Consider the following 24358-nt stretch of genomic DNA (forward strand, 5'->3'; position numbering starts at 1 on the left):
TATTCAAGCAGACTGAAAATAGGCTGAGGATGGGCACTGAGGAGTGTCGTCTTGTGTGGCTTCTCTTCACCTGCTATCATGAGACTAAAGGTGCTGTTGCTACCAGCTCATCACCATGTTTTAAGTCCTCCATGAATGACACCTATAACATGTTAGGCTGCTGGGAAAATATTACAACCAAAGTACAGTCCCAAGAGCTCCCTCTGACTCTACCAGATAAACTATGCTAAATTTAATGGGCAACTGAAATTGTATTCATGGCTTTCACTGTAGCACATCTTCAGTTAAAGGGATCTCATTGCAAGATATGTGTCATAGCAAAACATAGATTTTGTGTTGCTTTATTAGAAAGCACTGGACTGTCCCAATTTAAATGTACTGTACTAGGGATGTTTCTGTTAACTGTGCATTGACACAGTATATTGTGTGAGTGATCCAAGTTTTAATGGCTTTATACTCTCCATCAACATGATGTATCATAATTGCTTTTTTGGACCAGTTACAAGCTGAGCGTAAATATTTAGTATTAATGAATTCAGGTTTATTATGTGCAAGTGTATCTGCAGTGCAGCAAATATGCATCCATCCATGAAGCATCTTAGCATGCTCAGGGCAGGACTTCCCTCTTTCTCATCTTCCTCTTCTTCCTGCTTATCTGCCTTCTGAAAGGCAAAATAACTTGTCTCTATTTTCCTCCAGTTGTTGCCAGTCCCTTCAGCCTTGGCACTTTACCACATCTACTGGACACACTCTTGCACACTACATTTCTGTCTGTCATGTCTTTTGTTATGAGCAGATTGGCCAAGTAGTAAAATCCATTCACAGGTCACTGTCTGAGGACTGTATCTTATCAACAACATGAGGTATTTTATTTTATCCTTTTTGTGCATATGTATCTTGTATTTTATATATCATCAGACTTTCGCTTCTCCTGCCAGTGTGCTGGGGAACTTTGGAAAGCAATGTGGGAAAGAATGAAATGACAGCTGTAGATAAGCCAAAAGCACATTCTGCCCCTGCTTTCCAGGTCTGAGGCCTCACACAAACCCCTTCTGTGCTCTCAGACCAAAGGCCTGGCCATCTCCTGAGAGACTACCATTGTCAATTGTGTCAAAAGAGAATGAGTTGGGGGTCTTCATAGTGTCAACAGCTTCGTCATGAAGTGATCTGTGATGGCTTGTGATGCACCCCTCTCTGAAGGCTCTGGGGCTGTGTTCTGGCATGCTGCACTGTATTCAGACCAGTATTTGTGTGTATTTCAGAGGTGGAATTCTAACCACAGAGAGAGAAGCAGAAGTGTGACAGAGGGAAAGGGTGGCTCTGGGTTTGAGATTGCTGCCTGGGAATTATGGAGCATAGATTCAGGCTTTTGCTTGGCTGTATGTTCTGCATCATCTGCCAGCCTTTGAAATGGGGCCATAGCAGTTATCCCACAGAGATAAGTAAAAGATTAGGAGATGCTCAGGTACTGTAGGTCTGTGAGACTATATAACTATACAAGACAACTGTACAGACTGGAGCCCGCTTTCTCAGTGGGTCTTCTGAAGTCCTTGCAATCCTTCTGCTGTGCAGCTCCATCTGTAGGTCTAGTTCCTCTTTGTCAAAACAAACTGCATCTATCTGTGTAGACTCAAAGGTGGCCCCTGCTTTCACCAGTGCTCCTCATGCTCTCCTTTCCCCTTGTCCCTAGATTAAGATCAACTGTCGTAAAATATCAGAACAACAGGCATACAGCTGGCTACAGCTATGCTGGTGCTGGACATTTGCACAGAACTTCCCTCTGTGTATAACATGGCATGCATGGGGTGATGGGTGGCCCTGCAGTACAGAGGGAGTGCAGAAAGGAGAAGAAAGGATGGTGAAAAGATGAGACTAAAATCAAAGGCTGAGAGAAACAAGAAAGAGAACAGCAGGTGTTTTTCTCCAGAAGTCCTCATGAATCTTTACGTTTCCTGCTGCCTTCCCACATTTTATAAATGGACTTGAACAGATGACAGTTTATATTCCTAAACCTAATGAGATGCTGCTAGTCTTCTGTGAAATTGGTTGGATAACTAGTCATAAGCTAGTACTTAGTAGCAGTTTCCCCCATCATGACAGTAAGAGTCCTTAATACCCAGTTTTATTTGGTGTCTTTTGTAATAAGCCAGATGATCTTCTCATGAAGGTGTGACTGGGGTAGAGCCTGGCTCCCTCTGCACAGGCTTGCTAGTCTGAGATGCTTCTGAGCTGTTACGGCTCTTGGAGAGACAAGAGCCTCCGGGGTGCCAAAGCTGGCTGTGCTGGTACTGCCTGCTGACACCCGCCCCGTTCCTGCCTCAGGAGGTGGTGTGGATAAAATAAATGCAGGGGAAGTGGAAAGAGGGTGTTGAGGCCACCTGGTTCCCATGGGGGTGGCTCTGGTTTGGGCCAGTGGGTTAGTCTGCTTCTCTGAACACCAAGCCTTTCTTGGCCTCTGGCCTTAAAGTTTGCTACCCAAAGAGAACGCACGGTTCTGCAACAGTCCTGTCATTGCTCTGGTTCTGAGATAACCTGTCCTGTGGTTAATAGCGTACACACATTTCACAGAACTGCCCAGAAAGTGGTAGGCATTTTTGGAGATCAGGATGACTACATCTCTAATGCCAGCAATAAAATTGCCATTTATATTAAAAGCCCCAGAGTGCTTAAAATGTAGTTGGAAGTTGTAGATGAGACATTGCTTAATTTTCTCCTGCCCTTGCAAAATCAGTCAATTTTTGCTGCTGTTTTTAATAATAAATTGGGGAAAATGCGCATACTGTAAACCTTTTAGCTATGATTATTTAAACTCTCAGAGTTTTGTTTCTTTTTTCTGCTCTTTTTTTTTCCTTTTCTTTTTTCTGCTCTTTTCTGTTTAAGTGTTAGTAAATAATATGATTTTTGAAAAGAGACAAGTAATAAGGCCTGTTTTGGATAGCTTGGAGGCCCAGCTGTTAACTGATGGAAGGCCTTTCTCATGTAATCTCTTATAATTTACTTCACATTGCTAATATTTTGTAGTTGTGACTGTAGCGGAATAAGAACTCTAATATCGTTCTGTAGGGAACTCAGCCCTCAAATTGCATATAAAAACTCTGTTGCTGGAGTTTGCTGTAGGTTCAACTCACTGAGCTACTCAGTGGTTTTATTTGCAATATTAACTAAAAGCACGTGTATGCCTGCTCTTGGAAATTTTAAAATTGCTTTGGAGAATTCCAGAGTGGGTTTCCACTGTGAAAGAGTCATCAGAACAAGCTTGTATTGCTAGTTGCCATATGTCCCTCTCGTATGTCTAACAAAGAAACTCTTGAAGTTGTTTTGCCCGTTGACCTGCTAGTCATGTTAAACCCAGTGGAGGCAAGCTTCTTTGAGGGTCTAGAATTACATATTTTTTTTGTTCAGCCTTCCAAGTATAAAGTTAAAACTATATAGATGAATTTCCCTTTACCTTAATACAACAAGATTGAGAGTCTATCGAACACATCACTGTAAGCTCACCTTAATAATAATCTGAGTTTATAGATTCACTCAGCCTGAAAATAAATTGAAAGGTACTAGAATTAGTTTCTTGCAGGAACATTTTCTGCCACAGAAGTTCTAATGAGCAGGTAACAGACAGACTTGGCAAGGGCTAGAATAATAATAAAACACATTAGGAATGGAAGCTAGCAAAAAACCAGAATCATAGAATGGTTTGGGTTGGAAGAGACCTCAAAGATCATCTAGTTCCAACCCCCCTGCTGTGGGCAGGGACACCCTCCACTAGACCACATTGCCCAAAGCCTCATCCAACGTGGCCTTGAACACTTCCAGGGATGGAGCGTCCACAACCTCTCTGGGCAACCTGTTCCAGTGCCTCACCACTCTCACAGTAAAGAATTTCTTTCTAATATCTAATCTAAATCGACCCTCCTTCAGCTTAAAGCCATTCCCCCTTGTCCTGTCACTACACTCCCTGATAAACAGAAAATGCAGCAAAACAAGAAGGATCAACAATAGTCATTATTCACAAAGAATACCAATGGAATTATTAAATTACATTTTGGAGTATTGTCATTGGAAAATGGCACTTGCTGAGACTGAAGTTTTCTACATAAGATGTGTAAATTGTATGTGTGGGAGGTATACACATGTGTGTTACTATGTCTCTAAAGGAAATTTTGAGGAGCTAGAATCTCCAGAATTTTATTTTGTGGGTGATTTAGTCCCAGTTTCATCTCTCAATTACCTTGTGCTTTGCAGTTAAAAGGCAGGACAGAGGAACAGCCCTGAGCTGACCAAGTGACTCGGGAGACCCAGCTGACTCCCACTCCTCCTTGCTGAGCCACAAATGCAGCAGGGCACAGAGTGCTGCTCTCCAGGGGCAGCCTTAGTCATTTGTCCGGCCATTCATATGCACTACAGTCACACCGAGTGACATAAGAATAAAAAAAAAGTTGACATTTGTTTATCTTCACAGAAGACAGAACTGCTTGTTGATACCCGGCTCTAACCCTGTAGTCCTGACAAAGCATACAAAGTATTACCAGGAAGGGTCCAAGCCTGGCTTTGACAAAGGATGGGATGGGACAGGAGTGCCTGTGATAATGGGACAGACGGGACTGGGGAATGTAGTCCTGCTCAGTTTTCTCAGTTTTGGAGTGGTTTTGTCAAACTTGAGACATTATGTTGAATTTGACCACCTGGTCTCAAAAGCAGGATGCCACTGATTTGATCAGCTTAGATGTTTGCTTCCTACAAGCCTGCCTCTTTGATAGCTGCATGACTTTGTAATCAGACATTTCCCAGCTGAAATAGGTAGTCAGTTCATATTCTGACAACTGATGTAAACCTTTTGTGGAAGTAATATTGATGTCTTTTAAATGGTATCTTTAACTGCTCTCATTGTACTTCGATATTAATACAGGAATTCAGTCTTTCATTTCCTGGCTGTATTCCTGTTTTGCTTAATCATTTGGAAAAAAAAAATCCATAGACTTTCTTTTTACTTTTCACTTCATCAGCCAAATTTAATGTTTATGTCATGAGAGTGAAAAATGTAGGAAAATAGTTGATTTCTAGCTGTCATTCCTATACTACTTGTGTGTGCAAGTGGAAAGGTCTAATAACAGACTTAGGGTATGTCTGGCTTTCCTTTTTCTGGTATGCACTACTTGATTCTGCTGAAAGTGAGGAATAAAATCGGTGCTGTTCATTTTCCTATAACTCGAAGCAATCCATTTTCTCCTAGCCTGAAATTCAGGTTATTTCCCAATCCCATTGTGTTCAGAACATGAAGGAAACGCTCATCTGTTCAGTCCTAAAAAAGAAAATTTAAATGAGGCTTTAAGATGTCTCTTTGCTGATGTGGGCTTTCTCTGACACACATTGATTGCCTGTCATACTCTGTAAATCAAAGTTATATATCTACATGCGCCATACTACTACTGCTAAAAAGGGATCTAATTGTTTCTCTGTTCAGCTTGAAGGGCAATAAACACAGATTAATAAGCATATGCATAAATAACTCGTATTATGAAAAATTATAAGGTGCATTTATTTTTATTTACGTTTCAAGAATTAGAGATGCTAGCACCTATTAGACAAGCTGGTTTTGTCACTTTCACAGTAGGGAATCTCTCCCTGGGAGATATTTTCTTTCCTTGACACTATTCTTTCATGACCCCTCTTGAAATTGATCTGGGTCTTGAATCAAAGCTAGCCTAAAGATTTTACTGGGTACAGCTGTGAAGTATGAAGACCCTTTAAATATCTGAGGGTAGATTAAGAACTTCAGCTTGGATCACTCATAAACATCTGCAAAACTCCATAGTTTTGATTTCCCAAGGTTTTTTTCTCTAGTGTCTTGCAATCCTTAGATTGTGTTTAGTTTTCCCTTCCAGAATCCAACAGCCGGATTACAAAAGAGGCTTCACTCTTATTTTAAGAGTGTGTTGTTACTCGTGGATATAAAGCAAAATTTGAAAACATGACCACAGGTAACCATATAACTCGAAACCCCCAATAGGAAATATGCTGGTTTTACTCTTTACCTCCACATGGATTCCAGAAGGCACTTTTTTAGAGCTGCAGTCATGTAATTGTGCCGCTTCTCTTTTCTTACCTCTAATCATCTGCTTTTGTTGTAAAGCAATGCATTCACTGGCTAAATAACTAGGTGCTGATAGGTTTTATTTAACAATTGTTATCTTCCACTTTTTACTGAGTAAAAAATAAAATACAAAGAGATTCTAGAGACCAGAATAATGAGCTGGTCATCACAAGAAATGTTGATGTTTCTGCATGCCATTCTAGGTAGCCTAGAAAACCATTTCCCAGGCAACTTCACAGAAGTGTGTGTGAAGTCCAGTGTGGCTCATACTTCCTAGAACTCAGTAGCCCCTTACGGCATTTAGTAAGTGGGTGACGGTGCTTATTAAAAGATATGTTTCCATGAGACCTCTGTAGGACTTGAAAGCCTGCCTGATCCAGGCTTACTTAATGGCCCAAAATATTTGAAGAAAATTTTTTTTTTTTTTTTTTTGGCTTAGCATTACAAAACTTGAAATCCTGGGGTAGCTGGTGCAGTCAGCACACAGCGGGCTTCTGTATTCTATTTGGGCACTGGGCAGCAGGGCAGGGAAAGGAACATTATGTATTCTGGAGTAGAGAACAACAGTATTTTCCTGTTTTTGTTTTGTTTTTAAAAAAAAAAAAAAAGGTGAATTGCTCTTACTAGAGAGACACAGATATCCCTTTGTGCTGCCTAGACTGCAGACTAGCTGATTTGGGCAGTGGTGCTTGGTGCATACATACAAGGTGTCTCTGAGCCCCTTGTTGGCTTAAGTTGTTTTTAAGTAGACTGCTGCCTGCAATGTAGCCTTGGGAGATGGAAAAACAGGTTATATGATGTCAGGGTTATGGTTTCTAGATTGAATACTTTTCCAAGGGACTTAAGTGACCTAGAAATGTAAATACACAAAAATTTACTACCAGCAGCTTTGCAGATTTTAATAGTAATTCCTAGTGCAAAGAAAAGCAGCAGCACATTATTTTTGGTTTGTTATCTCTTTTGTAAAATGACATAACCCCAATTGCTGCAGCTCACCACCTCAGTGCACAGAAAGCACTATTTCTTGCAAGCTCAAATACTTTGAACGTGCCACTCAATGAATGACAGCTCCAAAGAGTTACCTGAGGAATAAAGGGAGTTTACACACTTATAGTATGAACAGCACTGAGCTGATCACCCCTTGGGCAGGGAACTAAACCATGTTCCCCACTTAATTTACCATTGTACCATTGTTTGCAGGTTAAAATGGAGTTTGCTCTTTGTTTTAATTTTTTAACTCCCTAAAAAATCTCCACACAGATTTTCACAGCTTGGAAAACATACTTACTCTTGCTTTAGCAAAATTTCATTTCACTGCAGCTTCATAGGCTGTCGTGATGATCCTTTGGGCAATGTAAGTATATGTCACTAAAGGAGCATTTAAATACTACCTTCTTTCAGTGTCAGAGCTTGTTGGATGTAGGTTTTGCTCAACTATTTAAAAAAACCCAAACAAACCCAAACCCCACAAAAAATCCCCAAACCAAAACCCAAAAAAACCCCTACACAACACAGTGCTGACCACAAGATGGTAATTAGCTGAACATCCCCATTTGCAAAAAGTAATGCTGAGAGTGCTGAAAATCAGCACATGCTGGATTTTGGCACCTTTGGCAGTTTATTGGCGGCTTTTATTACAGCCATTTGTCTCTGGTGTTAAATTCCCATGTATATAGTAATTCCCATGTACATAGTAGTCTGCTAGAGTTACTGGATCTGGCCCATTAGCTCTGTGCATGGATACAGAGGAGAAAAGAATTTCTGTACTTTGCATTTGGACAGTTCACCTTGATTTCTAAAGGGAATGCATGGATAGGCAATGAACGTATTGGAAGACCTACATGTGGAATTGGTTCAGGGGCACTCTGGGTGCGTGTATGTATGGGACAAGCTACACTTTTGCTGGCTAGCCTCTTTCATGTCGTGACAGAAATCACAAAGTCTTAACCACCTGTATGCGCATTATACTTGCTTTTCACACACTCTGACATGCAATTTTAAATCAAGTGTGTTTCTGAAAGTGTCCTTTTTTATTTATTTCTCTGAACAAATAACCAGTTTCTGACAACCCTGACTAAGAAACTGACATCCATCAAGACAGGGAAGGAGTTGTTTTATATTATTATTTCTAAATTTAGGTGTGAAGCACATTAATATTTTGTTGTGGCAATAACGGTCATTTTGCTATGGATAAAAAAAGTGATGTGAGCAGAGAGATTTTCAAAGCGACTTTGTATCTTAGTGAACAAGCCTCTCCAGGCTTTGACACCGAGAGCTGTCGATACTGATGTACAGGATTTCATGGGGTTTTTTACCAGATTGAGACTGTCCAGGGAAGAAGGAGAGAGACTGACCACTATACACGTCTGTATGGAGTGGTTCCCTTTCCTGTTTTCTGGGTTTATCACACCTGTGAAAAATGTTTCACTTAATTTTTGGAGTCTTCGTTTCATTTTGCAAGGCACAGACAGATATTCATGATGCCCAGTTAAATCACAAAGCGGTGATTGACAACTGAGCTGAAACCTTCTCTCCAGAAATCAGAAGGAACAGAGAGATGGTAATATGTATACTTAATAGCACGAGGTTAGTAATGTTAGCTGTAAAGTCAAGGCAATGGACTCTGGCAGGGCTGTTCCAGTGCAAAAAAGGATTTTCTGATGAAAGTTTCTATGGGTTCCAGCACCTGTGACAGTAAGGTGATGTATCCAGCATAGCATTTATGTAGCTAGGGTGGGGTAAGCTGCAGTAAGTTAATTTTTTGTGTTTCCTGTGCGAAGAGCAGTTCAGCACACAGAAACGTTGTTAAGTGGGGAAAATACCCAAGTAAGCCTGTGCTGTTTTGTAGGAACTTGCACTGTGCATTCCCCTTAAATAAAAATTTAAAAATACAATTTGTAGTTTAAAATTAATTTAGTCCCATTTAAATTGCTAATGTGCAGATGCTTTTTTAGTTACTGTAAACTGACCCTGAATATCTATGAAAGCAGTACCTAAAATTGTACCTGGAATATTTTGATATATGCCTGTTCAAGAGAATGCAATTCCCTGAGTTTTGCCATGTGGTGAGGTGTCTGGAGGCAAAATTGTCCTATATGGATATAACAGATCTGGAGTGGTGAGCTGCCAAAAGACAAGTGTTTGCATAAAACTGTCCCTTCGGTGGAGCCTGCATCCCTGTCGCATCCCTGCTGTGTCTGTGCTGCTGGTACCTCCTCCCAGGCTCTGTATGCCAGACACTGCCTTTCCCTTGCTTACCACTCACATGGCATTTATAAAAGAAAACAGGGAGAAGCCAGCTCAGGGAGTATATTTTGAACTGAGAGTTTTGAATGACAATATTATCAGAAGAATTATGTGAATATCTGGAGTTTCACGTCACTAGTTGAACAAACAAACAAAAATAATCTGTGTTGTGCTATGGATCACACTGAAGTGAAATTTGTGAGGGGTCTTCCTCCAAAACAAAATATTCTTCTTGCTGTTCGCTGCCAGGTCAGGATCGAACTGCTTCCTCTTTGAGGCTGGAGGACACGCGAAGCATTTATTTAAAACCTTAATTTGCTTGTATTTGAGCTTGGATTTTAAAAGGAAAGTGGAGTCATGTTTGCTTGAGGGACTCTGAACAGCATCTGTACAATCACTGTTTGAAATAGGCATAAATCTGGAAAGGTTACACACACTGTAATATCTTGGCAGGCACAGTGCAGCTGGTTCTTGGTTTACAAATCGCCATTCTCAGAGTGTTGGCACATTTCATTCATTTGTCCAGGTTTAAACTTTTCCCAACATTTGATCCACAAAAAGACTTTTTTTTTTACCTTTTACAGATTTTTCCTTCCATTATACCTCTTTGACTCAAAACCAAAGAAACATTTTATTACAGAAATCCACAAAAAATATTTTATATGTTAATTTATTCCCATATCTCATTGAAATATTTACTTAGCCGCAGTTGCTCAGGCAGTGTGGAGTCTGCGCCATGTGGTTTCCTCTGAATGTGACAAAAACACAGCCTTGTTCTAGCTCCACCCGTTTTTGACAGGATGCAAACCCCCACTCCATTAATGCGAACATGCATTTGCACTCAGTTTAAACATTGCATATGGTTCATGTCTAATTCTAGGTGACTCTGAACATATGAGCTTTCATCTACTGGCTTTTAGCTGTGCATCTCCCATGCAAAATTAAAAATATCTGTAGTCATATAAAAGCAGAGCGCTTTTCACTCCTGCCTGTTAAGTGTCCTCTGTATTCACAACTTGCAAACCTTTCCATACGCATCAGTTAGTCACCAGTCATATGGGGGGATGGAGCGCTGGAGACCCCATGCCCCAGATACAGAAGCAAGCGTTGGTCCTCTGAGGAAAGCAACATCGGGCCCTTGTGGACGTTCAGCCCAACATACTCGTTAGTCACCAGTTTGAGGCAGCCGACTAAGGATAGAAGGAATGCTGGTAGAAATAAGTAGTACCTGCACTTCTCTGCAGACTCATGAAATACAGTTTTATTAAGCTCTCTGTGGATCAGAAATGTCCTTACTCCTCAGTGAGTCCTTTCCAAGCTGACTAGCTTATGCTAGATTAATTGTTAAAAATAGCATACCTAGTTTTTATTTATCAATGTTTCTTATAAAGTATTTTGGGCTTGTTTTGGTTTTGTTTTGATTTTTTTTTTCCAAAACCCCAACCATTGCTAGCATTTTCAGCCTTCTGCATTATAAAAATAGTTGACTGCGGAGCATAGCAGATCATCATTTGAAATTGGGTTATCTGACATCTTATGGAAAACCTGCTGTGGACAGTCTTGGTTAGTTTTGCTTTTATCGTTCCCTGTGCACTGCGTAGGAATTACAGCTGTCTTTTGGTTGCTAACCAGGGACTCAGTTAATCTTCTAGTGCGACCATGACACGTGGTAGTTCAGTTTGATCTGGACAGGCTTCTGCATGTAAGATTCAGTCCTGCCATGGATGGCAGGAGCCAGACTCACAACAGCAGCAGAGTGCTGTTAGGGGTCGGTTACACATACAGGTTGGCTTGAAGAAATTATTTCCTAGGAACAATCTAGTGTCAGCCTACGTGCGTACACCTCTGTAAATATTGCTTAGAACAGATTCACAAGCAACAAGCAATTTCTGCACGGCTTCCTAGTTATGCCAGTGCAATAATGCAGGTACACAACAAGGGAGTGGCAGCTCATCGCATGTTTGCAGGATCAAACCCTGGGCCTGTGGGTCTGGCAGGTGTGATAAAAGAATAAATTTTACTTTATAGCACTAATGTATGCTGTGTCCTGAGAGGCCTGACTTCTCAAGCAGCACCTGATCTCCTACCTCAAAAGCAGAGGCATATAGCAGAGGTAAGATGTTTGATGTTCATAGGCATGTCAGATGCTCACTTTATATAGTCCTCCCAGTGCACAAAATTACCCTAAATTTGACCTTTGTGATGATTCATTTACACTTTAGCCTGTATCTGAAAGGATGGTAGTATTATCCTCCAGATCTTCATGTAAGATCATCGTGAGTCATTTGGAGTCTTTCGGCAAAGTAATGCAGAAAAAAATCATGTATTTATATTACTTGGGAATAAGGAGGAAGACCTCTGAAGTGTGATTTAAAAAAGAAATGTGTCTAATTTGTTTGTATGTTTAATTTCTACGATGAAAATGGTGTAGCTTTGTGTAAACCCATACTTGCAGTGCAGTTCCTGAATCCATGATTCTGATCCTGCCCTTCTTTCTTCCGTATTACATTTCATGGTCTGCTGAAATCATGTTTAGGGGGATAAAAATAGTATATCTTCTGTTTTTTGGCATCCAACCTCTAATTTACAAATATAATTTATGCTAATCTTGAAAGTGCTTCTCAGATACAAAGTAAAATGTGTCATCCCTAGTATATGTGTGTATAATTTATTCTGATGGGGAATAGACATTTCAAAGCCGTTTCAGGCCTTTATACTCAGAACATTTGATATGAGCAGGGTAGCTGGGTGTTCATTGCTGTAAGAGTAGGGAAGTGGTTAAAAAAGCCTAAAGTAACAGTAGCTATTCTCTTAACCCAAAAAAGGGTAGATGTACCAAGGGATGAACTGCTGTTTGTGCAGTCAAGCCAGCTCATATACGATCCTTGAGTTAAGTATTTTTATTCCTTTTGTATTTTTGCTGATGATTAGTCATTTTTATGATGGGCTTACAAAAATCGTCCTACGCCATCACGGTTAATTTTTTGTGACTTCTCTTCAGTTTCTGACTCAGATGGCTTCCCTGGTGGATTAGATGCATGTCATGGAGGGTAGCACTGCGTGGGCTTGTAGCTCCCCAGAGGGAAGAGGCCTGGCTATCCACGTGCATTCTTTGCCCTGTAATTCACAGTTCTCCCCACTTCTGCAGAAGAGCCTGCAGAGACACCCAGCCCAGTTTCTGCAAGCTAACAAGTCAGTATCTGTGACTGAGTCTTCCTCAAGCACAGAGGAGTGAGCAGCTGCTGTTGACATGGCTTCTCTTGTCATCACCAAGAGAAGGATGGTGACCTGCTGCAGTCCCAGACTGGGGTGTATCACAGCAAAGAAATGGCAAAATACCTTCGAAGATGCCACGTCACCAGCAGAGTACATTCCCCTTCCTCCTGCTTAGAAGGTCCAGTCTCATAATCAGGTGTAGTTGTCCCTTTTAACATGTGGATAAAAAGTCAGAAAGTCTCATGTAAAGGAGCCCAGGAAGAAAAATAGAAACTGCACAAAGATGAGAATTACCAAGTGGTTCTTGGTGCCTGAGGCATGAAACTAATCCATTGTAAGTCTGAACTGATAAGAGGATTTCTGGATGAATACTAAGAACAAGGGTAGATAGATGACTAGGAAGAAAATGTAGCTCTAGGGTATTCTGACTTTATGGGACTTAGATATTCCCAAGAATTCTCCTACTCCTTACAACTGCACTGAGGGATTTAATATTCCACATTGTTTATGGTTAAAGCAGTAACATCAAGTAAAACAAAAGTTTTCACACAACTATTCGTTTTCCAGGAATTAATTCCATTTCTGCCTGGACCAAGTAACAAAACTTCACACCAAAGTAAAACTGTTATTTGCAATGCTAAGTAGGAACAATGCAAATTAAAGACCACACGGATTGAGGCAGGCAGTCTCTGGATACTTTTTCTTTGCCATGGATTTTTCAGCAATGTGATGACAAGTTCTTTGTCTTAGTTTTCTAACTTAACAACTTGAAAATATATTCCCAGTCAATAGGAACATTATGACTGAATGCAAAGCAAGGTGGAAGTGACCTTGCCCGTGCTCTGTCAATTTAGAGTATTTTCTGTGTTTGTTTTTAATGTTTAGTCTTCCTCTATAATTTGCCCTCTTGTGATGTGTAATAAAATGAATAAAAGACTTTCCCCTCTAGTTCTTCAAACACGTGCACATTTCAGTTAGTCTGTGCCATAGTTTGGTCAGTGCTGCAGTATGTACTTGATAGAATAGAGCAGGCAGAGCACAATAAGCTGAGCTGTAACGTGTCCAGGACTGCGATGATTGCAGCTTATGCGCAGACAGGCTGATACCACAGGTAGGAACGGCAAGGTCAGTATGGTTTTATGGTAGCCCAGTTCTGACCTCAGAAATCTCAGCTGATAGATAAAACAGGTATTTGAGGTATAACAAAGACTCATCAGATCCATCAGCTGGAGCTCTTGATCATGTTTTAGAAATGAAAGGTGAAATCCACTATTACTGATTTAAGGCAGATTCAAGTGGTTTGGTATTTGCTGTAATGATTCAACTCCAGTACTGTGTGCAAGAGGGAGAGGGATGGGAAGCTGGCTTACCTTCCAGTGCATCCAGGAAGGGAGTGCGTAATCTGGCAGCACTCAGTGGTCTGCTTAGACTTGTTAGGTGGGCTTTGGAGAAGCCCTGTAACATGTTTTTGAGAGGAGAGCTGCTTCAGAACATTCTTCTTAAGGGTGTCTGGAGCCACCCTCGTGGCACTGCCCTTTTCTCCATCCACTGCAGCGTCAGTCACTAGACCTAGGCAAACGCCAAAGTGCGTTTTCAGCACAAAGTCAGTTTTGCTTTAAGTGTGTAGTGTAAGTGAGCGTATGATTAATTTTGTTATTATGTAATTCATGTGTCTCTGTGTAGACGAATGTCTTGCATTTTTAACGGTTATTTGAACGCTGTACGTAATTCTTTGTCAGAGAGGCAGTTGAACCTGGCCAAGTTCAAATTGAAACTTCCCGGAGGAATAATCCAAATCTGTATTTCCATATATATTAATAAACTGTGTAATACTTGCAGCAACTCACATAATACAGTTTTGAAATGAGATAGAACTCATTATCAGTACAATGAGGAGCACAGGCTCTTTCCTGTCAGAAATAATGGAGTGAGATCATCTACACAATTATTTTCCCTCGCTGTCTCTGTAGTCATTTATGCAGCAAGGTGCGTATAAATCTTTCTTGTCCTGTTGTGCTGTGGTGGACGTACACCAGCCCCAGCCAACTCCCGTGGTTGCAAGCAGGAGGAGTATATGAATAAATCCCTTAATTCAGTCTGGTTTCATGATGTACCGTCAGCAGCACTGTGCATTGCAGAGCTGCGTTGCGCATGTCCAAATGGAGCTTCAGCATGCTCCTGCCTGAGGGTAGGGGATGCCACGTTTGAAATCTGCCATCCTGCTTTTGTGCTTGTGCTCTGGGTATGAGTCTGGGGTGACTCCTTTCTCTTCACACCACGGGGGATTTCAGCCTGTGTTACTGAGGTGTGAACTTGGTACTCCACCCAGTGTTACACTTGGGCTTATTAAGCTATGCTAGGAAACACCTGATGCCCGACACTCGGGAATTGCTACCAGCGTTAAGTATCAAACCTAAGCCTTTTATGATCCTGGTTGATGACCAGGAGCAAGAATTTTAGATTAGTTGTCTTCAGCTTGGGGTTTACAGTACCTAACCATCAGCTGAAGGTTGGCTCCTATGCTCAAAGAGAAATGGAGTCTCTCTTAAACATGGCTGAAAAGAAGAAAATGGTGTCCTGCTGTTTTTGTTTAGTAGCCGAGCAGAGGATGTAGAAAAGCAAGAGCAGATCTACTTCAGCCATGAAGCAAAACAGCAAAGTCTGTTCCCAGCTGTACCTGCCACTTCTCTCTGACCTGGCTATAGGCTGTTTATTCTGGAGTAGGCGTAGGAAGTAGGTGAGACAGGTTTTCATCCATGATGCTGAAAGTAATTCAGTAAAGAATGAAAACATTATGGGAAGGGAAAGAAAAAGAAAAGACATGATTTAATTGCCTAATGAGATAGTGCATTTAGACACTGGACTTATATTTTGAGTTTTTTTATTTCTGCAATACAAGATGCAGCAGTTTGGAAAAAAACCATGCTTCCTATAAATGCAGTTCTGTGTATTCTTAGGAAACGTGTGAAACCTGTCATCTCAGTGGAACTGGTGCAAGTCCCTCCAGAACAGAATCTGCCCTATAGTGTATGGTTTAAATACCTCCAGTGAAGTAAATGCACTAATTAAATGGTATAACAAGATGCGAATCTTAATGTCAGAGACATGGCAAACTGAAACTTTGTTTTCTAAACGTGATTTATCCAATGGACTTAAGGAAGGAATCAGATTCCCCACCTGTGTTCTTGAGCATGTTTGGATAGTAATCTTCTTTAAGTAATGTGACAGGCCTTTTTCGTAGTCCAGCGTCAGAGGATTATATTATTTTCAGAACAATTTATGAAAGATTAGTAGAGGCATAGTTAATCATTTAAATTAGCTACAGGTTTTTTATTAATCTTCAAATTAATGAGTTCTACCTTTTGATCTTTCTGGCTACAAATCCCTCTGGAATTGATGCCAATCAGGATTCAGTAATAATTTGGTTATGAACATGGACCAGTGCGTGCATATGCAGGGCACGCATGTGTGCATGCATGTGTGTACGTGTGCAGGTAGGTGTCAGTGCCCCTGGAGAGTGGCACATGTTCAGTTAGACCTGTTCAGTTGTTACCAGTTTGGAAAGTGGACCTCTCCACTAGTGGAAATTAAATAAAAATGCAAGGACAGTGGCAAGCAAATAAAAGTTCTGCTTTATTATGCACAAAGTTGTGCATTGCACAGTACCTATCTGATGCTTTTAGGATAATTTAGATACAGCTTGTGTATTACCTACAATGAAGATGGGGACAGTATCATGGATTGAAGTGACCTTAGTTTTCATATGAACCGTTGAGAAATGTTCTTCTCTTTTAAAGAAGGAGCTGTGCTCCAGCACCAAAAAAACTGCACCAGCCCAAGGCAACATTGACTAGGAAACAGAGAGGAGCAGCATGACCCTGCTTAGAGCTTCACTCTGTGTGAAGGGGAAATAGGAGGTAATTAGGGCTTTGCAGGACTTCACAGTTCTCACGCTGACATTTCTACATGCCCACAGTGGTACCATTTGAAACCACCTTGCAGATAGGTCCATGTTGACCTGTGTGTGTTGCTGAGTTTCGTTGCATAGTCACTGAATTGCCTTAATTGAAATGTGCTGTATGTTTACAATATAAGCATCAGTAAGAGCTGTTTTTCAGAACTGATAAGCATGCATGAGTATAGCAGAAATAATACCAGGTTCTCAGTCCTGCAGTACAATGTAGTACTTGATATGACAGCAGTTGTTTCAGTTGAGCTTTCCTTCTTCTATACCTGTGTTTCAAAGTGGTTGGAGGTTATTTTCTTCCTGGCGTCTCATTGCCTTTTGTATCTTGCTAATCTGATGCTGCTTATGTTGCAGCTTCATGTGGATTTGATGAGATGTTAATATTCAGTTTCCTATATCCAAGAAATTTTTAGCGCATTTCTTTCTCTTACCGTTCTTTAGTCTGAAAGGAAATGATTGATTGGATGCTAAGAGCCGTGTTTCCCCAGGTACGTGAGTGTCTGTAGTCAAAGATGAGTGCAAGGGAGTGCAGATCAATACACAGTGTTGCGTTTCTAAAGCGGTATTCCTTGCCTTACTGGAAATCTCTTGTCTTTCTGAAAGCTCAGTTCTGACTTCCGATGTTTGAAATTTGTCTATGGACAATTTCTAGTCACAATGCTATGAAACCTGAACAAAAGCTTTTCTCAATTTCTTGTAAAATTTTGAGTGAGTCTACAGCAGTATATCTACGTTTCAGTTGTTGGCAACTTGTATTGAAAAACAGACTAGACCATTCTAGCAGTCATCTTGTTTTAAGAAAAGAAGAGAGCATTGCTTGTTTACGAAACCAAAAGTACAGTCTGCTCATCACAGGCAGAACTGAGACCCTGGTTCCAGGTACAGTTCAGGCAAAGGTGGATCACTTACTTATATGTGTATCTTCTCTTACAGCATAGGTGGAGAAGTCGTGAGAGGAAATGAAGGAAGCTACGTGGGGAAACATTTCCGTATGGGATTTATGACAATGCCTGCTCCTCAGGACAGACTGCCGCATCCTTGCTCCAGTGGCTTCACTGTGAGATCCCAGTCTCTTCATTCTGTTGGAGGAACCGATGATGAAAGTAGCAGCTCTCGTAAGCAGCCGCCTCCAAAACCTAAGCGAGACCCCAACACCAAACTGAGCACCTCATCTGAAACAGTCAATACTGGAACAACAAGTAAGAGTGGGAAACTACCGGACAGGACTGAAGGTAAACACTATAATTATTTGGAAAAAAGGTTTTCGATGACTGTTAAGATTATCCAGTTAATAATCTTGCATGTAGAATTACCTGTATGTTTCCCCATCTGTGTAACAGTGCCAGCACGGGTTCTCCAAATTTTGGACCAGTGGGTAATTGCCAACCTTTGACGTTTCTCACAGAACTGTACCACTTATATGGCTTGGTTCTATACTGGGGAATTCAAAAGGAAGGGAAAAAGAGATTGCTATCAGATGACATGTAGGACCATGTTATCTGCACGCCAGCCGAGGACTACTCACTATATCACTAGTGCTGTGCAAACCACAGCTTTGGAAAGGGTCCTCCTCAACAAAGTAGTGAAGGACAGAAATTATTAAAAAGAATTCTGCATGGCCGTTAAACTCTACAGCAAGAAAATATCATCCAATGGTAAAAGTTGTACCCGTGATGATATAATGTATTGCCCAAAGCTTCTGTTTGTGTATGAGTCTAAATTTTCTCTTCCCATTCCTCCCAGTTACATTTCAGCCAATGCAGCATTCAGAAGAAAATAAACAAATGTGTCGAATAAGGATGTCGCTTCCTTACTCTGAACTACTAAAGATGAGCTAACGCTTATAGGGATCTTCTCCTTCCTTTCCTCCATGCTGGAAATGCATTTTGTGCAGCAGTAGGACCAGCTGTACTCCCTGCTAGGAGATAGCAGGGTGACTCTGCTTCACAGTGTGAACTGTAAGAAGGAACCCTTAGGGACAAACGGATTTGATCATTGCTGGTCTTACCCACTGCTACATTATCTATCAGTTCTGACATCCCACACAGTATGTTGTGCTCTTAGTGTGTATCCCTCTTGCTTGTCGTTGTGGCCAGAAATACTTGTTAGTTACATTCATGCTACAACCCCTTTTAAGGAAATAGGATTTTAAAAAGTCATCAGTGATAACAAAGATGCAAAGAAGTGTGTAATTCAACTGGTGACATGTATATATACAATTGCGAGGTTGAACACAAACACTGAACAGAACTATAAATTTATTTATGCTGTTGTTGGTAGTTATTTTGCATATGACATTTACCGTTACTTCCATAGCTTGTCCTCTACAGTGACCATTACATCAGCTCCACTGAACAGACTAACATGACAAATCCAAGCATTAAGTAGCTGCCCTTAATAAAAGCAATTTACCACAATTTTACTGGACTGAAGCCTACATAGAAACTATTTGCATTTGTGCCACAGACAGATTTAAAATCTCATATCAGAAAGTCTTTCATTTAATACAAAAAGAGAATGCATGCCACAAACCTCTCAGTCTGATATGCTCTGAGGTGAAAGGCAGGAGCTCTTAAGTTACTCAAAAGTTCTTTTAAAAATATTCTATTTTAAAATATTTTTATAATTCTTTAATATATATTAGCACTCTTTCTTCCTGAGTCTGCACAACCAGAATTACCAAGGCTAAATAAAATCTGTTTTGTAGATAGCGCAGTAAGATAGGCTCTAACATTTTCTAACTTGCTTAATGAATATTCCTGCAAGTGTGCGTTGAGTCACGCAATGTATTGTGCTCTTTGGTATAGCTGACCTTGGCATTATCTCTAGGATGATTAGGAATTAGGTCTGCTTTACATCTATCCCCCAGCCCTTTTCCTCATTTACTGATAAGCAAGAGACTTTGACAGCCTTAAAGTAGCAATAATAATAATGATAGTGATAATTGAAATACATCCAAGTATTTTACCAATCTCACAGAAGTTATGGCAGACTCCTTAAGCAGTCTGTGTCTTCATGAAACTAGATCATCTTCAGCGTTATTGTTATGGAAGATTCTGAAAATTTTGCTTCCTTTCCCTCATCTCCCCCTACCATCTGATATTTGACAGCAAGGATGTAATATGCAGTCATGTCCTTTCTGACAGACTGCAAAGTTTGAAATTGATTGACCTTTCTGTTTCCAAGGCCATGTACCACTTTGCCTCCTCCCACTCTGTGCAGGTTGAGCTTCATATATCCCATCAGGTGATGGTTACGAGTGGCACGCGTGGTGGTGTAGCTGTGTTCACTTTGGATAATCTGTATGACAGTGGTACTACTACACCACAGTTCTAAGTGTTGCAGAGCGCCTCAGATTCGTTATAATCAAGAGCTGAATATTCAGAGCAAGATCTTTGGAAAGACCTAGTGAACAAGTAATACTTTCTCACTAGCTTAAAAAGTAATCCCTAAATGTTACCTTTTAGTGTGACTAAATGCCTTCATGGAATATGGAGAATCTCTATGATACCTAATATATGACCTGTATTATATTCATTCTGCTGGTTTTTATGTAGCGCAGCAGTGGGCACTTTTAGACTATCATGAAGAAGTTCCTGGAGATTTTCAAGTGGCAGAACCCTTTAACCATACCACTGTTTTTGTGTGTTCAGAATATCTGCCCTGTTTGTATGTGTCTGGTTTTATTTGTGCCAGACTTACAGGGATTTCACCAAAGAGTTTGATGCATAGCAAGTAAGATCAGATTGTAGGGGTTTTTAAGTAAGCAGTCAAATTTTAAAGTCTGAGATATACTCAAGGGTGGTACAATATGGTGTTTGGATGAACAGGCTGGATTTCTAAAATGCTTTGCTGTCACCAGGAGAGGCTGTGCACTCTGAGGGAACGTGTTTGTTTTGATGAAAGAATTTTCACAGTCATTGTCTGGGTAGCACAGGAATGTTTATATAACAACTGTGGTCATACATTGATGAGTCCATCTAAAGATGAGCAGAACCAGATGAAAGTCAAAGTTCATTATCTGCAGTATTGATTTGATACAAATATTAAACCAGCTTTGTCCCAGAATATGAAATTATTACTGTTGCTCTAAAATTAATTCCCAGTAAATTTAGTATCTGAAATTGTGCCTAGTTCAAAGAAACCTGTGAAGCTCTGATTCTGCCAGTCTGTTTTTTCTGTGCCAGTGCTGAAGTTTTTCCATATCTAGTAGTCCTCATTCTAGGAGCAGTCTTTGAAATCAAGAAATTGTAAACCTGTATCTTTCCAATTTCAGGTGAGATAGTCCATAGGATACAATATCTGTGTTCTCCTAGGGAGGTCTTTGGAAGATCAAGTCCAAGAACATGCAGGTTTAACTTTCAGTCAGTGTTGTCCATATTGTACCCAAATATTTATATATGTGTGTGTCACACATTTGTGTGTACTTGTGGTATTTGCAGGCTGAATGGCTACAGCTTTTTCCAGGAACTATGGAAAACAATGATGAAAAACCCTATTGTTTCTCCATCAACTGTTGTGCAATGTCTACAAAGGAGTTGTCACAAAATTGTTCCCAGCTCTTTGGTTTTTTTATGGCAATGCAGAATAATTCAGACTATAATGTCTATTGTCTGACCCCATGGCTACTTTGAAAAGGAATTTTCTACATTTCCTAGGCAACCAGGGACAGCCTCACCACTTGTTTTTATTAAACACGTTTACTTTTTGCTTTTTTGGTAATGATCCAGTTTATACAAACAGAAGCAGTTACTGATGGTAACTTTTATTCTTTTTCTGATTGTGATAAAGTAAAAATATTCAATCCACCCCATCATAATAACTACCATAACACTAGGTTATGTTTTGAATATGAGTCTGACTTTACTGCAGAAGTAGCAGAAGAAATTTGGTCATGAACTTGAAAGACCTTTTTCTCCTGAAGCACAAATAGCATCAGTAACAGCCACACCAGCTCTGTACTCTTGCTTTCAAATTTGTAGGAGTTTGAGAATCTTCTTTTAAGTTGTGATGACACGTATTAATCCTGTCTCCTTGTGCAGCAGTGGGATAACACTTCGGTTTGTGTGTTTCCCGGTCTACCTTAGCTCTACCTGAAAGAGCACTCTCCAGCCTTAAGGCCTCATTCTCCTTAACTTGACTTTAATTCTCTTGCTGTGTTTCCACACTTTTGTATCCCTTCTTATGCTTCCATATTCCTTTTTTATTCTTCTGGCTACCTGTCCTATGCACCCACTGAATGCCTTCCACCCAATGCATTTCTCCTCTGTGACAGGTTTCTAGAAAGTTGTTTTATAAACGTGGGTTGTCTTTTCTGCAGAAGAGTTTTCAAACTCTGGTAGGAGCAGCAAACAAATGTATCTGTGCCCCGTACATCGCACATTGGAAGTGAGAATTGACTAGAAAAGGGTATTTTTAAATAACATTTCAGTGTGAAAGGCATATCTAATCTTGATCCTGAAAGGCTCTTTATTGAGAAAATGCAGGAGTTCAATTAATTGATGTGCTTTCGGTGCCCAGTGTTACAGAAAAAGGGATTAATAAAACAGTGTAATTGGTGACTGTAACCAGCCTCAAGCAGTGTTTTTTGATATGATCACTGCATGTTCACAAGAAAAGTTTACAGATCTACTGCAGTGCAAACATAAATGAAGAGGTATAAGTGAATTGCATTTTGAAAGTTGACTTTTTGTTTAAAATTATGTTTAGTAATATGGATGGTGAATTGCATTTTGAAAGTTAACTTTTTGTTAAAATTATGTTTAGTAATATGGATGAGGACTACATTATATAAATATATGCACATAAAATATAATTTAATTTATGTATACATAATATACACATGTATGCATAACAAAAATGCAAGTTGCATGTGCTTGTGTGTACATACAAACATGTGCACACAAATACAAATTAAAACTGAGACTAGCATTTTCAAAGTGCTGTTCATGGCTGTAATTCTGCTCCTGCCAGAGCCCACAGGAAGTTTAGGTCTGACACGTGAAAATACTTGCAGGGATCCCCACCACTCGAACCCACTCAATTTGTTTAGTGTTTTCCTTCTGAGTGTCATGTGTGGAAGAATATATCCTTCTTGCTCCTTTCCAAGCCCATGCAGTGGAAGTCTCTCCCTGTTGCTCGGCAATCTAAAGGTGGGCAACATGGAAGGAAAATTTTCCACTGGAGAAAAGCAATTACAGTAACTGTAACTAGGGTTGCAGTCCATCTGGTGTGTCTCATAAATCTAGTTTTCTGTCAGCTAGACTGGTGACTCTGCATTGTAAACTTGAACTTTTTCTACTCTCATTAAACAGAACTTGGATTAAAGGGATTTAGCACTTTTGCTGTTTCTGCACGGGGTCGATTTCCTTTTACTTTTTACCTTCGTGAATAATGTATTTAACCTGAACTTCGAAACAGTGTCCTCTGCAGTAACCATGTCATGTCTTTCCTCATAGCCAGATATTATTCCCGCATCTTTTCCATGCCTACTAAAGGAAGAAATATCACTAATGAACCCTATTCAGACCTAATGAGTCTAAAGGGACTGACAGATGAGTTCTGGTGGGTATAGCTATGGGCAGTTTAAGATGCTGCTACTTCTGGGCTATCTGCTTGGCCTCCTGTCAGATGCGACAACCCAGTGCTGATGTAGCAGAATGCAATATTTTAGGTACGTGTCTTTGAGACACGGGTGCTGCTGCACCACCCTGCTGCTGGGCAGGAGCTGTGGCAGGGCAGGTCTGGTGAGAAGCATCCTGCTGTGAAGTCTGTCAGAGCCCAGCACAGCGAGCACCAGCCTTGTGCGGATGCTCTTGCAATGTGCTCCCTCTTAGCGAGGGCCACGTCACTGTGGCCTGTGATGCTGCTGCAATGCCGGCATGTGGGTCTGAGAACAAGGGAAGGGCAGGCTGCCTGGCTGTGGCAGGAGGGGGTGTGCTGCCTCCTGATGTCCGGGCCTCCCAGATGTCCTCCCAGGGCATGGGTTCTTCAGCCAGGTGCTCAGCTGGAGCCCCAATGTGTCATTGTGCCTGAGAAAAAAACTGTATGGTTTTTACCTCATCTTCCTCTTTCCTACAGCCTGCTCTGTATTTTAAGCACAGCATCTTGGCCCATGAAAAGCTGCAGCTAGTGTTCACGTTACCTATAGGTATAATGCAAGCTGGTATTCAGCCATGTGTAAAGCAGTGCCTGTTTTCCTTCACACACCTTAATCTGATTCTTGATCTCAGTCCTGTATTACCCATTATTTTTTGAACACTGTAATGTACCTCTTGCAGACTGTGAGGCTTGAGGGGGCTTAACTGGAAACTGTGCACATTGGGAGAAGGCAGCTGGCAGTGACGGAGGGAAAAGTCAAAGCCTGTGTCAGGAAACACATGCCCTGTTGTCAGCAGAGTGAGGTGGAGTTGGCTCTTAACTACCATACACGATTCCAGAGAATTGCCCTATGTGTGCAGGTGGCACAGGGATGGATATGTGCCTTAAGCAGCACTAGAGCAATGCAGCCTCTACTAAAAACCTAGCACTTCATTCCCTTTATTAAGCCCTGCATCTCAACAGCCTCCTTGCTGCCACGGTGGTTAACAGGCTGGAGGACAGCGCTGCCCTGACTTTGCTGTGGGACTCTGCCCAGCAGTGCCTCTGTTCTGTGTTTGGCCCCTTTGGTTGTTGAAGCAGCTTGTTCCCACGAACCTGCGCTCTAGCAGGAAGGACACAGCAAAGAATTCGATCTATTGTCTAGCATTTAATAGCTTAGAGATTTTCAAAGGCTTGGGTTTTCAGGGGAGGTGGTGGTGGTAGTTTTTCAATATTTTGCAGTTTGGTTTTCTTTGCTT

General features: G+C 40.8%; 1 protein-coding gene across 3 annotated transcripts in view; it reads left to right on the plus strand.

Moving 5' to 3' along the window:
• NYAP2 (neuronal tyrosine-phosphorylated phosphoinositide-3-kinase adaptor 2) overlaps window positions 1–24358 on the plus strand; it is a 144576-nt gene that overhangs the window by 46945 nt on the left and 73273 nt on the right. For all 3 annotated transcript variants that reach the window (XM_054836122.1, XM_054836124.1, XM_054836123.1), the window contains one exon: window positions 17454–17752. In XM_054836122.1, the coding sequence (XP_054692097.1) occupies window positions 17454–17752 (299 nt within the window). The remainder of the gene's footprint in view (window positions 1–17453; window positions 17753–24358) is intronic.

The sequence above is a fragment of the Grus americana genome, chromosome 9, assembly GCF_028858705.1.
Source record: "Grus americana isolate bGruAme1 chromosome 9, bGruAme1.mat, whole genome shotgun sequence".
Classification (NCBI taxonomy): Eukaryota; Metazoa; Chordata; class Aves; order Gruiformes; family Gruidae; genus Grus; species Grus americana.